Raw genomic sequence first — 15,787 nt, 5'->3', positions numbered from 1 at the left:
GGGATCGAACCCATGACCTGTATGCTAAGCGAGAGAGTTAACATCTCACCACTGTAGCACCCAGGTCCTGGATCCCCCACCCCTTCCTCATCAACCTCCCGAGTGACACAGCATGAGGAGGTCTTCATCTAGTAGTGGATTTACAAATGGATGTAAAAAAGCAGTGTAAAAAAAGAGTAATGCGATGTGTTTTTATGATTTGTGATCGCTGCCAACATAATTTAAAGGTTTACAGTGAAATATTTGCCAAAGGAAAATATTTGATAAATGAACTCCCCTGTTATTACATTTCAAGCTAATATTTCCAAAATGTGCAGTGTTTTTACAATATCCGGGCCATGTAATTTCCACTGCCAGATCAAGGCAATCGCTGCAGACGATTGCCATGTGACACTCTTAGCATCGATACACTTTCTCTGAATACAAGTCAGTCAAACTCATACTACTGCCATTTGTCTCTCATTTGGAAAATATTCATTGTTCAAATATTCAAAAGTCTAAATGAGTGAACAATGATATTGACTTGTTTTTGATATAGCGCCCTATACGGCGTTTCTCGAGCACCATAATGTTCTTATGAAGCAGCGTTGCCAAAGATAATGACCAAGTTATTTCTGACTATACTCAGACCACTGCGAATAAGAGAAAAAAAAAAATGATGAGAGCTACAAACTTAATCATTTTTTGAATAAATGCTAATGTTGCAAAATTACTTCCTATTAATGTGGCTTTGGCTTGATGTTTGTGAGGACTAAAATCCCTAACATTCGCTCCTTTTGTACGACCACACTTATTTTCAACACCTCACGCAACAAATTTGAAAAGGGGGAAGAAAAAAAATACGTTTTACGCATATTTTTTTGCATTGTTAGCCATACCGCACACGAACACGTCCACACACTTCCACTCCCTCATGTATCGGTTGTTGAGGAGTGGCCAATTTGGTGGCCTCTCAAATCGACTATAAATTGTCACCTCTCCGAGTCTGTGGCACCCTGCTCCCCCTCGTCTCAGAGTCGTACCTCGGAGCTCATCAGCATGGAGCATCTCCGACTGTCTTCCCTCGTTGTCCTGGCCGCCCTGGCGTGTGCTATCAGTACGCATTGCGCACCTGTTCTTGTTATAGGGTTGAATGATCGTTGGCAATGGTTATGTACATAGCCAGCCCTTTTGTTAATCAGCTTTACCGGATGGGAGTCGTGGGTGTTATTTGATCATACTTATTCGCGCTGGTTAGGGAAGGGAGATATCACAGACGTGCGAGCATAGTAGTGTACAACTTTGACGAGGTGTGTTTGTCTGTGAGATGAAATGATATGGGGGGCGTTGTAAGGCGACCATGAGATAGACGGGTTACGTGAACTGGCCACATCTGTCGCGGTAACCTCAATGAAGGTTCCATGCTGTCAAAACAGGAGACACACAAACCCTCCGATGTGTTTTTCTGCTTGTGCCACGTGTTATGTTTGGCATGATGTCGGACATTTCGCTCCACATGCTGGGAGCTTCTTCACTTCCTGAATTGGTATGCACGTCGAGCGAAACGTCGGACATCAAGCCGAGGAGCATGCGGTAATGAGGCCATTTCCTTCAAGTGACAGAATACTTGCTTCGTTTTTTTGACGATTCTGCCTCCCTTCAGGTGCGCACGGCTTTCTGGAATCACCTGACACCGATGTTGAGGATTCGCTTGAAAACGTTGGTGCCTTGGTAAGTGACAGTTATTGTGCCACTTTTGTACAAATCGTTGCCATATTTGCACTCCCAAAGCACACGCTTCTTTACGGATATGCTGTCGTCTTGTTTAGAATAAAAAAAAAAACAGTTGTGCCAGGGCCACTCAACCCGGGTACACATCGGAGTGATCGGTTGCGCAACTGAATCGCGTATCCTGAATGTGGACGTCTGGAGCCAATTGCGAGCAGTTGCACATCCGGTTGCTCAACATAAAGATACTCAACTTCGATCAAGTTTTTATCTACTCATTTGTAGCAGACATTTTATCGCGTGCTGCACATAAGTGAACCATGGTGGTTACAATCCTGAGTACGCTGTTTCACACTCCTTGTCGTGCGACTATTCACTCAGATTTGAACAAAGCAAGGGCAGGCGATGATTAAGTTGTGCGATTGCGAGAGCAATTGGGTTGTGTGTATATGTGTTTAAGTTTTGTCCTGTTGCCAACTTTACTAATCAGAGGTGCGAAAACTCTTGCGCAAATTATCTCAGGTTTAAGTTCTGTATTTGAAATGAGCAGGCTCCTAAGTGCAGAGCGTTGGTGGTTATACCCTCGTAACTACGAATAACTGCGCAAAACAACACTTAGGGTTTCCAGCTCTCTGCCCAAAATCTGTCAGTTCCATTGTCAAGTGATGCACCAGCTGTGAGAACATGGGTGCGCTACCTGTTGTATATGATACAAAATGAAAATGTTATACTCTTAACCATCGTATCACATCAACGAACTTGTCACATGTGCTATGTAATTATGCCATCGACTTATTGAAGTATCTGCAAAACTATATACCATATTTCAACAGGTGAAGTGTCATGATTTGAGTGCCCACAAAGACTACAATTCCCTCTACTTTCACAGCACCTCCACCGTTCACCCATACAGACCACTATGGTTATTTCTATAGTTATTTAATTGTACACATACAGCCCTTTGTCAGTTCGCTGCGAGATGAGGGCCTCTCCACGCCACACAGGTTCATTGGGGTCTTCTTCTTTCGTACGTGGCGAGGTGACATTTGCAATGTTATTTGTTGGATGTGGAGGTTATTGAGCCATTTAAAAGCCTCCACGGAGGCTTGGTGGTTGTTGGTGATTACAGCCACGTCAATCATTGCCGTCCATTTCAGCCACATAACCCGGTGATGCTGGGATGGTGTCTCGGGCAATGCCTCACTTGACTCAATGAACAGCATTCACAGAGCTGCCAGGTGCACACACCCACTCTCCCCGACCTTCATTCACGTCACGTAAAATTATCTTAAAATTACCACTTGGAAATTGGCACGAATAATATTAGTGCATGGTCACTGCACTATGAACCAGGTGATCTGAGTTAGATTCCTGGTCCTGGCTAACATCAGCGGGTAGTGATATCTGAACTGGTTCTGGGCACCCCACAACCTCTTCATTGACCAACGTGGGGAAGGATGATCAACCCGCCATGACTAATACGATGTAAAGAAGCCTTTATCCAAAAGTGGTTCTGCTATTGTTGAATGGTGGCTGTTAACTTATTGTTGTTGGTACAGTCTGTTCTCCTATAACGCGGTAGTAGTTGCATTCCTGAAGAACACCGCATTATGGAAAATCGCGTGATAATAAATAATATTCAAGTAAAGCACCGTCCGCGATGCGTATGCAGGCCGAACAAAGACTGAGGCGCGTGGGTAGCATCTCGAAGCATCCAGCAGCATCCCGCCGTGTGCGATGCTACGTCAAGGCAGCTGTACAACGGCTCATTCATACTCATGGGACATCGTTCTGTTCACTTAATCGCGTTAAATCCAATTCGTATCCGCGTTATAAATAAAATGTTCCCTCATACATTCATCACGTTATATCCAATTTGCATCAGGAAAACACGCAGCGTTTTCGAACAGACTGCATTACTTTCATACACAGAGCAGACACAGGCAACGGACATTAAGTACAGATGGATGAACAGCTTATTATTTCATATTTACATTATTTTGTATATGCAGTAGTATTTGTAGAATAAATCTTAGGCACTGTGGTGGACTACATAACTGTCCCATTTCTAAACCGTGGTGCTTGTTTTCTCGTACAGGACCAGTGTGCTTTGTGCCAGACCACAATGGAAGTTGTCGTGGACATTCTGAAGATTCGCAAGGTTGGAATGCACTTTCACAAGCACACAGAAATAAACGTACACACGCACAAATGTGCTCACTACTCAATTATACAGATTCAACACCCGATCCATATGTTTGAATATTGGCAATAAGTTCGTTATGAACAGGATATGGCAACAAAGACTTCCCCCACTATGGATTGCATCAGGAGGAAAGCCGTTTGTTTTCACGGTTGGTGTCGTACAGCTCTCCGATGTGTTTGTGGGCTGTACCGCGTGTTGTTCGGCGTGATATCCTGAAGACGCTCCCAACATGCAAAGCAAAATGTCGAACATCATGCTGAACAACGTGCGGTACAACCTGAAAATACATCGGGTGCTATAAAGTCCAGAGGTTCAAAGTAAGCATGGCTAAGGTGGCACGAGAATATTCTACCTGCGAAGGTGTGAAGGCATAGCAACCACTACCGTGTTATTCATGTTGCTAGTTAACTTGTCAACTGTTAAAAAGCAGCAGAAATTGTCAAACGAAACTTTGACTTCACAAAAGCTGCGCTGTGCCAACGAAAAATGCCATTTTACACATAGTGGAGACCGGTTGTTCCACGTGGCAAGACCGACATTGGTGATACGCCTGGGAGCAGCAGACTAAGAATGGAAGCAACCACAACAAGTGCACAGGCAGCGGAGAAAAAACATTCAGGCTGATCGGCAAGTAATAGATTTGGGGATATTGTTGATTAATTGCAGATTGACTACTATTCTGTGCATGGAAAGTTATAAAACGTTGGCACAGCGCTTCAGAGTGCTGGCCTGGTACATCTGACATCAGGGATTTCAATATGGGTTTCGGCCACCTGCAATTGAACTGGGTTCTCAAGTGTAGCAATTTCATGGTCTCAAGCCGGTGACTGCAACAAAGTGGGGAGTGAATTTCGCGGAACGTACCCATAATCTAAACTATAAGCACCAGGAAGCATTCGTTTGAAGAATGCCTCCAGCTCCCAAATGTGGTTGTGCCCTTGGTCATAGGGTCCCTGGACAATTATAGCATTGCCAAGGTAGTGGAACCCCAGCAGGTCAGTGTCACCACAGGCACTGGGAAAGGAGTAGCTCATTGTCTTAGCAGCCACTAACCACCACAACGTGACATGAGCTCCTACATGAGCTCAGACATCACCCAGACTGACGATGTGCGTGTAGTCCAGCCACGTACGGTCGAGCAGAGCTGTCATGTCTCCCGCACTCTAGAGTCTGTTACACGTGCGACACGCATCCAGGACCCTATCGCTCTACCGTTACCCTTTTTGCGCTCTCACACGCACACACCAAACTCTCACGCATGCCAGCCACACTTGCATGCAAAACCACATCACTTCATTTTGAATTAATTGTGCTAATTGTATTAATAATTCCCAATATTATGCACAGGCCACCGCTTCTGTTGTTGGCATTGCCAAATCTTGAGGAGTGCATTTGGTGCTGCAGGGAATGTCAGGAGATGATCCATAAGGGTTGCTTCTCCTGACAAGCACATTGGTCAGTTATGTAGAAGCACCCCCATGATTTCATGAGAGTTGCATCTGCCGAAACCCACTCCCAGTCTGATAGGCTCCACCATGTGAGCCATTTGGAATTGGAGCCAGATGCGAGCTCCTCATTGGGGGTGATTCTTTGCCGGCTCCTTGCAACAGCTTTCTCGTTAATTTTTTTCAATTCTTTTAGCCAGAGGGAAGGTCTGGAAGATTTCGGTAATGTGGTCAGTTTGAAATAAAAAATAATCCAATGATAAAAATATAATGTAATTGTATTTTGTAAAGTGGGAATGTGCCGTTTTACCCTGTATGTTACTGGATCGTTGTGTTTTACTGCTCATTGTTTTGAACCCTGAGATTCATGGACTGTGTGATTGTGTGTGACAGAATGTAGTGTACAAGCAATCGTGCAAGTCCATGAAAAAAAACGCCTGACTATCAACCGTGTCTGAAAATGGCCAGGGACGTGTTGAAAAAGCTAACCAGCCAACCGGTACGTGCAACGTTTCCCTGCATGCACCTTGCACCATCCGTACAATCAGTGGCGGCTCCTGCAAAATCTCTCAGGGGGGGGCAAATGTCTGGATGATTGATAAGGATAAGGTCCACCCATGCAATGGATAAATTAACAGCTTAAGCATGTAAAGGCAACTTCACTTCTTTAATATTAATGAAAAATAAAGTGACTCTTACAATACATCTTGTTTGTTTCTATACTCACTGTTAAAACAAACCACTCAAGTTTCTTTTATTAAAGATTCCACTAGATGGCGACAAATTATATTGTTGGATGAAACGTGCTTACGTATGATGACGTAAGCACATATGATGACGTAAGCACGTTAGGGCGAGCCCTCCCGGAAGCCATAGAGAATGCATTGCAGCGCCCCCATTCGAAAAAAAACATCTTTGAATGTAAGTCTATGGGACCACTTGGGGCGATTCTCAGCTGGAGGGAAATCGCCCAAAAAGAGGCGGTACTCCACAGAACGTAGCATGACGCTGATTGGACTATATCCAGAGGCACAGTGACGGCTAGCGTGACTCTGTGGTTGAATGACATTGGTGGTGCGTCGCCCAATCGCCCTAATGAAGAAACCGCCCCTGCGTACAATACACCTACACATGTTCAATACAACAACGCACGGTGAGTACCGTAGATAACACGATTCGTTGAACGCTGCTTATGGATGGACATTTGTCAAAACTGAATGTAACTTCCACACTGTTATACATTTCAAGTGATCATCTGATGGTGGACCATAATCTAAAAAACTTTACATGTTTCTAATTACTATTAAACAAGGCATGCAATTAATGAATATGCATGAATTCTCTGACGTGTTCAAAGGCACCCTTTTATTAATTTACTCTGTGTTCTAGAGGGAATGTCGACAATAGTATGATCATAACTGGGAGTGGAACAGTGGCGACATGGTTAGAGCTCCGTGTGTGCCAAGAACTGGACGATCTGTATTTAATTTTTGACCGGTGCTAATGTCAGTGGCGAGTTAATGCTAAACGGTCCTAGTCACTCCCCTTCACCAACCAGCACGGTCCAGCGTGGGGAAGTATGCCCCCCCCCCTACCACTGACACTATGTGGGGAGGTCTTCATCCAGATATGGATTTACTAATTGCTTAATTATTCTATTTCCTATCATGGTATCATAATTATCGGGGCTTCATGGTCTGACTGAAAATGTTCTGGGTCACTGGTCGACTGGAGTGGACCTAAAGAGAAGACTGTAGTGGCATGTGACGAGCAGCCACAGCGGAAGCAAGAGGTTTACTGGATGTGGTGTACGGGAATATTTTCTGGATCACCAACCTAGACGGACCTGGCTGAAGTTAAGCCCCGGTCATTGTTTATCTGATTAAAACAACTGAGTGACATTAATGGTGATAATGACGATGATGGTCATTATTATTACACGCTTTTATTATTTAACTCACTCCGTCTGTTGTCGTATCCTTAAAAAAGTCTTGTAACTCAATTTTTACCCACTTCCCAATGTGCTATCGACTGCAAACTTGGTATACTTATGTCATACTGATGACAATACTATATTCTATCATTAAAAATTTAAAAAATATATATTTATAAACAATCTTTTTTACGGATCTAATTGTCCACGCTCAACTCACGTTGCTTGTAAATCACCACGGTCCCTTACGCTATGGCAAGCTGCGGGGCCACTTCCTGGAGTCGTGGAGTTGTTCCATTACGAGTACATTTCATTAAAGCGTGTTTTTTTAAAAGTATTTTTAAATATTTTATTTCTGCAGAGAATCGAAATGTGCAAGCACCTGCAGGCGTGTGGAGCAACCCAAGTGGAGGAGGACTCGTACGACATGAGCATATAATAAGCTGCTGACATCGAGCACATGTTGGAGAATCTTTTGTAGAAGATCCCATTCCCCTGCTTTGTGTTTTGGCTTTAGCACGCAAGCGCAGTACTTGCACACGCGTAGAAACACACGACCACACATTTACTCACAAACGTTGGATAGCATCGTATTTGTTCATTACCCATTGACACGGGACAAAACTGTCTCCTCCCAAAATCACTTCGTTTACTGTAGGGCATCAATCTTAATCCAGTATGAATTTTCACAGCTCATGCCGCCACGTGCCATCAGCTTGTAATGCTGTGCCGTTGCTGTATTAGAATAAGGTTTGCCACTTGTCCTGTTTTTCCCCAGGATTGGACCCTAGTTAAAGCAGAGTTCTGTAAGTCTTCCTAGGACATTAGAAGTCCCGGTGTAAGTTGGTAAATATACACCACTGAAGACAGTGCAATTAAGTGTATTTCTGCCCCTTTCAAAATAGTGAGATAGTATCCTCTTCACGATATGTCCCGAGTTTTTTGCACCACAGAGGTGGCAACCCCAGTCAATGCTGGATCAAAATCTTGTTGAGCAGCCCAAAGTGCATGTTTGTGCTTCGGAATGAGGCCAGTAGAAACGCCAAACATTTATTCGCATGAGGTTTTTTGGAAAATGTTTTAAACAGCTAGTCTGGTAAATGTATACGATTGTGTGTATTCGACTGAAATAGCAATAGAAGCCAATGTTTATATTCATAGCAGCTATTGGTCAGTCTGTAATCTCAGTCCATGATGCCTTTCAATAAATTTTCTACAGTGACATAAATGTAAAATTAAATTAGCAGAACTCTGGGAGAAATGACTACCACAGTGATCAGGGTGTTCCAGTGTGTGAAGTACCCACACGTGCATGGCTATTATCTATGAATGCTGGAATAGAACCCACACGCGTGGCATGAGAACACATGGGCATTCCAGGCGAGTCTCAAACATGCCGACATGCTGTGCCAAGCTGTGCTGCTTTCTGAAATGCGCCCACCAACTGGCTGACACTGCAGGATGCGACTGGATTTCGTCATTCATTGGCTGTCAATACCGATGTGTACGTAACACATCCTGCACCACATCGTTACTCTAATGCAGCGCATAATTTCAATCCGGAATGCTGTTCTGGGAATTATTTTGACACAACACACTCCATCTCGCCTTATTTTCTACAAATCCACCTTGACAGGGTTATAGGGATATAGGGTACAACAATATCGTATTATGATGTATAGGCGGACCTTGTACTCTCGTGGAAGTGCCTTACACCGATAATCCCTACTCCAAGCCAGCATAGCGGCGTTCCGGTAATTATGCAGTGTGTTCAAATAGCGCCTCTACGCATAAAATGTGTAATAGGTGTATTCATGTAACAAGAGCAGTCGTCACAGGCATCTAAAGTCAAATGTAACATTCACACGCGTTACACTAACACAGGCCTATATGAGTAGCACACAGAGGAACACATTAACACCGCTTTAGCTTATACGTCGCCCTTGCTTCATACAGCAAAATGTCATTCATATTTTCAATAAAGGAAATATTGTGTCAACATCGTCATGGGTAGTTGATTTAAGAATAATTGAAAGAACAGCGGAGAGAAGACAGAACGAAGAACATCAGGTTGCTGACATCTGACCTAACAAAAGTAAGTGGGCTTCAGCGTGAAATGTCACGGCTAAAGGAGATCTGGCCGATGTCATGAACAATGAGTTGCCATCCAAGGAACAGACCACGTCTGAGAGTACGTCCACCGAGGAGATGGAGTGATGAAATGAACTCGTTTGACGGTGCTAGGTGAACTATGACATTGCTGACTCGTGAGATGGCCGGGTGCTTGAGAAGATTTGAATCGGCAGCTTGACCAAGGCTGAGGACGATGATGACGATTTTGACTTAAAACTTTCGTGACTGCAGGAATTCATCATCTTCTTTAGTTCTTTCGGTAAAGTCACGTGAATTTACCGAAATAACCAACGCTGAGAATGATGAAGATGTGTCAGAATCAATGAAAGTGGCACAACTTGTTGGTTCACTGCTCTCTGACGTGGGGATGAGGGTTTGCTGGGCTGCTGAATATTGCTCTAACAGTGTGCTTCACTCATTATCAGAAGCCCACTTTCGCCGATAAGACATCATCAGTGTGAGCGCAGCCACATTTGAAACCATTGGGGTTTGACAGCACGATGGTGATGACGGGGGGGTGGGGGGGTGTTTTCACTCTTTGTGTTTTGTGGGGGGCCGTACGTCATGGGCCCTACTAAAGGCCACCAGGGGCCGCCAGTGGCCCGCGGGCCTTGCAATGAAGACCACTGCAGCTCTCACACCACACAGGGACACAGGGCCGCCGACACGGAGGCACGATCCGCTGGCGGTAACTTCTCCACCAAACCGGCCCTGCCCCAGAGCGTGAGCGCAGTTCGGGACCCCCGGTTTTGCCGTGATGAATGCTCGGGGCTTGGTGTTGCCACGTCGTCCTGATGACTTTTTTCCCTCTTCTTGAAGGGGGGGGTGGGTCCTGGGAAATCGTTAAAGTCTCCCCGGGACATTGAATGTCTCACAGGGACATTGAAAGCGGAGCCTCTGGCGCACCGGTCCACAGTGCCCCCTCGTCCCCACGAGCCCTGCCACCACAACAACAACTCTCAGACGACCGCCCGCCACTGCCGGCTTCGTTTAGGGGCCGTCCATAAATGACGTCACGCGCCTGGGGGGGGGGGGGGGGGGTCAGACATTTGGGACGATGTGTGACGACGGGGAAGGGGAGAATGTGACGTCACATCAAAATGCGCAACTTTAAATAAATATAGACAACACGTTCTACTTAATTAAAGAGACTTTTTAATAAATGTTTTTTCCTACAACATCAGAGTGCAGCGCCACATTAAATACGCACTACAATGACAATAGTTTAAAGCGATTTGAAGCATGTTTATTTGGGGGGGGGCAGAGCTTTGTGACGTCATATTTGAGGGGGGGTCTGACTTTTTGTGACGCCGTGTGACTAGGGGGGGGGGGGGGTCAAAAATCGTCCAAAATCGCGTGACGTCATTTATGGACGGCTCCTTTATAGCTTACCGGATTCATCCAGTTTAAAAATGTTGATGTTGCAAATGGCTCGGGTGTTTGATGTTAGCCGTGTCCGGAACATTGACTCCGTTTGGTGGAGTTCACATCGCAGTGCGCGCTAATCATTGCGCCACCGCTCTACGGCTCTGCTGTGTTGAGTGACAACTCACAAGGGGGGAGGGGTGCAGACAGAAGCCCGCGGAGTCTCAGACAGAAGCCCGCGGAGTCTCAGACAGAAGCCGTGAAGTCTCAGACAGAAGCCGTGAAGTCTCAGACAGAAGCTCGTGAAGTCTCAGACAGAAGCCGCGGAGTCTCAGACAGAAGCCGGTGGAGTCTCAGACAGAAGCCCGCGGAGTTTCAGACAGAAGCCGTGAAGTCTCAGACAGAAGCTTCCGCACTCGCGCGTCGGCCGCTCACGCAGCGGCTGTGGTGCACGCGCACGCACGCGCGTCGCGCGTCACGTGACACGTTTAGCGCGCGCGGATTGGCTGCGAGCCGCGCGGCCCTAGAGACGGAGGCAGCAGCAGCGATGGCGGACGGTGAGGGCCGCCTGGCAGCTCCGGCTGCTGCGAGCGCGGGGCTCGTCGCACTCACTCACAACTCACTCGCCTGCTGGCGCCACCGACATAACACCACCCTCGCCACGCTCACAGAGCGCACGAAGCCACCCCTCAAAGGAGTAACACGCCCCTCGCACGATTCACACAAAGCGCGCGGTTAACACTGCTCATGCCAATAACATACTACAGTACTAATACTGTACTCACTACACTACACACCAATAACACTCCTACTAATACTGTACTCACTAGACTACACACCAATAACACACTTCTATGCACTAATAGCACCCTCCTACCACATTACCTCTCATCGCAGTAATAAAACCGAATTCACTCTTAACACTCCTCGCCCTTCTCACACACTCCAGCACTTACTCTTAGCAGATCGCTCTCCGCTAAAACACTGCAAATAGTACACACTCCTAATGCACTCCTCACACTCAACTCGTACTGAAAGGACGTGTCTCGCACTCTTAGAACACGACACTTTTAACACGACATACTTGCTTAACACTGCTCGCTCTCTCCCCACAATGTCGTCATATTCGGAGCGTATACTCTCCTCAAATGTCAACATTCACTCTTCTCGCACTCAACACTCTTGTACATTAAACAATGGAGCGTTTCTCGAGCATGCATAGCCACTCACCGGTTGTATAACACACTCGGTGATATTCACCCCCTTTGTGTGTTTAAGGTTACAAACTAAGCCTCGCACCCCGTGTGATTCGATGAATTGCCAGGACTCGGGGAGTCACGTTCCGATTCACGCATCAGTTCTTATCGCGGCGTTCCTTCCGTCTCTCTGACGCGGTGTTGTGTGTTGCGGTTGTTGTGTTGCAGAACAGGCGGTGGTGTCGGCTGAGCAAGCGGCCGAGTCGCAGCCCCAGGTAAGATGCTGGCACAGCCAACGCCAGGAGGCCGCTCATTCTGAAAAGAAGACCCAGAGCATGTTTTCATGAATGCAACAATCCGTTTGTTTTTCTAAATATATATTCACACGGTAGACTTAAACCATCGGTTCAGCAGGCAACGTACCACTTGATGGACTTAAACGGGTTGACATGATTCCTGACGAATGAGTTTTAAGATAAATGTTGTCTTGGATATAATACTCACCACAGTATGATATTCTACACGAGACAGACTTCAATGAAAAAAAAAATACTTTGAATTTGCTGAGTGGGGTCATGTACTAGGCCAGTATGGGATAAGATGACTGTATAATGAAACGAGGCTGCTTGAATTACAGTTTCAATAGACTTATCTGCAGTAAATTTTAAATGCTGATAGACTACAATAGAGAACAGCACTTGGCATCTGCTCCAAATACTATCACATGCAGAGTTGCATAGATATGGTGCAGATCCCAACCTAGTTGCAAGAGTAGGAGAGAGAGTTCGAGAGGTAAATGAGTGCGAGGTGTAGGTGCACACTTTGATACATACAAGTTGAATATTCCCAGTGTGGACCAGAACATGTGTTTGAATGACTGACCGCAGAGTGATAGGCGATTCATCCAGCAGTGGATTGACGGTGCTGTTGTACATTATTACCATTTACTGTGGTCAAGTTCGCAGCTCTTTTCATGGAAATACTTACGGAAAGTTGGGGTGAGGAGGGAGGGAAGAAATTGGGTGGAGAGTTATGTTTACAGTTCTCTTTCCAATCTGACCCAATGACCAGCACATACCAGATGTTGGTCTGCAAACGAGCTTGTGATTTTACATTATATGCTTGTAAATGTCTGACTTGATGCGCACGCCTGAATCACACATTGTAATGTATTTGCATATCACCAGAGTGGCTGATGTTCATGCAAATTAACATTATTTATATGGGTGCCTGGGAATCAACGACCAGATGGTGAGATACCTACCATACATAAATGCCACAAGCTCGGCACCAGTCCTCATACGGTGTGAAGTGATGACAAGCTATGCAGATGTATGCAGTCGTAGCGTTGACCCTAACCATCTCTTACCGTTTACATAACCACAACTCCTATTCTTTGTTTAATGTGATGGATTTATGAAGATGGAAGATAAGGAATCGAAATACAATTCATGATGATTTCAATTTTAACTAAGTTTTTATTCTGAAAATTAAAACCTGTTGCGCTTTTGCAAACTGCATTCTCAAAACGGAAGTTTCCTTTGCAGGGACCTGAAAATCCACATGCAGAGTTCGGACTTGCAGACAGTATCCAGGTATTGCATCTGCACACTTCCATCTTCCATTCGGCTTCTGTTCTTGCAGATATTTCAACTTAACATGCAAACCAAAAACCCCACTGCTATTGTACTTCATTACAGAAAATCATGGAGAGCGAGAGGGTTGGCGGGGACCGTTCCAAGCAGAAGGTGGACCTGCAGGCACTGCCTACGCGGGCATATCTTGACCAAACAGTGGTGCCGATCCTCCTCCAGGGGCTGTCTGTGCTTGCCAAGGACAGGTGCTTATGCTCTTTTACCTGATAGAAACATTACCACGTTATTCAGTGATATGTTTGTATATTAACCGTTTAAAAACAAATCTCTTAATCACTGTTAGAGACTTAATATGAAAAGACCATACATTGTCACAACACTTGAGCTACAAGTGATTTAGCAAGAATCATCCTCATGAGACCCCCATCTGCTGGGCATTATGGTGCTTCTAGGGGAAGGTACAGCATAGCGAAGTCGAACTGACATGGGACGACGATTGCAACGAAAGACATGAGAGCGAAGATCACAAAGGCAAAAGAAGTCATCGGAAGTATTCAATAACATGGAGAAGCAAGCAAATCGGCGACAAGACCACATGGAACATTTTTTCGTGCATGTTCAGTACAGCTTTTTTATGCCTGCGAGACTTGGACATTTCCATTCGAAATGTATTGTTATAGATACTGCGTGTAAACTGGACCAAAAGAGCGACCAATGTAGAAGTAAGAAAAAGGTTGCACATAGAAGAAGACCTGATGATGCAGGCAGTGATGAGAAGGAAACTGACACAGTTTGGACACGTGTAGAATGAACAACAACAAGCACATTTAAAGTGTGTTGTTTGGAAAAATGAAAGGAATCGAAAAGAGAGGAAAATCTAACGGAGAATGACATGGCACTACTTAAATAAATTGGCAATAGATAGGAAAGTGGAAACAATGACCAATGTGAAGTCGACACCTACAGGCTATCTGCCCATGGATCGTGATGATGATGGCAGCATACAGTTTTCCATCCACTTGTGCATATCGAGTCCCCATTTTTCGTGTAGATATTCTTCATACAATATTTGAAAATAAATTGGTCCAATGCTGCACTCAGGACCTTTTTAGTATGTGTTTTCTCTATAAAGTATCAATTTAAAGTATATCAATGGTCTGTTGAGGCTAACTAACGAAACCATTTTTTCTTTGTCTTATGTTTCATTGCAGACCACCAAATCCTATTGAGTACCTTGCAGCATATTTAATGAAAAACAAGGCCCAGTACGAAGACAAGAACTAAACCTCGGATGTGCTTGAGAGATAGAAATATTCATTTGCAAATGCGTGCTCTGGATAAGGTTATATAAACTTGTTTGTTTTTTGGAGAACCATGATTTTTCTATTTTGATTTTTTTTACCATCAGTTGTATTGAATTATAACCATTGGCTGTTAAGACGCAGTTGACTTGAATTTTGAGTAAAGTGAATCACAATGATTTGACATTGTATTGTTTAAGCTGTCAATAAAAATTAACACGCTTATATTTCAGAGTTACAGGCTTACGATTTTACTGTCTCAGGGTAATTTATTGGCAAGTTATGAAAAAAATATCGAAGTGGTTTCCTACTTTGGCATGTGTGTTCTCTCTTGCTGACAGCCCTGTCCCAGTGTTGGAAATGTCACATTCCTCTTAACCAGCTTGTTTCAGGAGTTAAACAGAACATACATTGCACGACTAGGTATGAACAGTTATACTGGTAGGAATCTCCTGGTTACACCAGCCCACAGGGGATTATTGTGTCCGTTCGTCGTGCATCCAAAAATGGGAAGGGTGGGGCTGGGTAGGGAGGGGCTGGGTGAGGAGGGGAGGGTGGGGAGGGGCTGGGTAGGGAGGGTGGGGCTGGGCGAGGAGGGGAGGGGTGGGGAGGGGCTGGGTAGGGGTGGGGCTGGGTGGGGAGGGGCTGGTCACCCCATGGCCCCCTTGTAAAACTCAACGTTTAACCTACTCACGCCGGCTTGTGCCCGCCCTCACAGTCGGCCATATTTGCGAAATACAGCACGCCGCCGTTGACCCTGGCTATTGACCGAGCAACCCAACGTTCCTACCAGCTCCCTCCGCAGGAATGTGTTTCACGGTAACTACCCCCAATATATATTTTAATACGCAGTGTCTTGCGCATAGTGTTCCACTCAATATGTACAGGTTAATGTTGCTTAACATT

General features: G+C 45.2%; 1 protein-coding gene across 1 annotated transcript; it reads left to right on the top strand.

Annotated features, from left to right (window-relative positions):
• The first annotated feature begins 11,281 nt into the window (after window positions 1–11,281).
• On the top strand, window positions 11,282–15,108 carry LOC133346980 (protein dpy-30 homolog). Its single transcript, XM_061558843.1, has 5 exons — window positions 11,282–11,346; window positions 12,214–12,260; window positions 13,533–13,580; window positions 13,686–13,825; window positions 14,792–15,108. Exons 1-5 carry the CDS (start codon window positions 11,337–11,339, stop codon window positions 14,862–14,864), a joined length of 318 nt encoding a protein of 105 aa, XP_061414827.1. The 5' UTR covers window positions 11,282–11,336; the 3' UTR covers window positions 14,865–15,108.
• The last annotated feature ends 679 nt before the right edge of the window (window positions 15,109–15,787 follow it).

This window comes from Lethenteron reissneri, chromosome 25 (genome assembly GCF_015708825.2).
Source record: "Lethenteron reissneri isolate LAM-NWPU_2019-01 chromosome 25, ASM1570882v1, whole genome shotgun sequence".
In the NCBI taxonomy this organism is placed as follows: Eukaryota; Metazoa; Chordata; class Hyperoartia; order Petromyzontiformes; family Petromyzontidae; genus Lethenteron; species Lethenteron reissneri.
Note: the sequence above shows the minus strand (reverse complement) of the source record. Positions and strands in the feature narration are given on the sequence as shown.

What these genes read in the sequence shown, in the direction of transcription:
- LOC133346980 (XM_061558843.1), top strand. An exon ending in CGGCCGAGTCGCAGCCCCAG is followed by an intron (nt 12,261 to 13,532) that starts GTAAGATGCTGG and finishes TTTCCTTTGCAG; the next exon opens with GGACCTGAAAATCCACATGC. An exon ending in TCTGTGCTTGCCAAGGACAG is followed by an intron (nt 13,826 to 14,791) that starts GTGCTTATGCTC and finishes GTTTCATTGCAG; the next exon opens with ACCACCAAATCCTATTGAGT.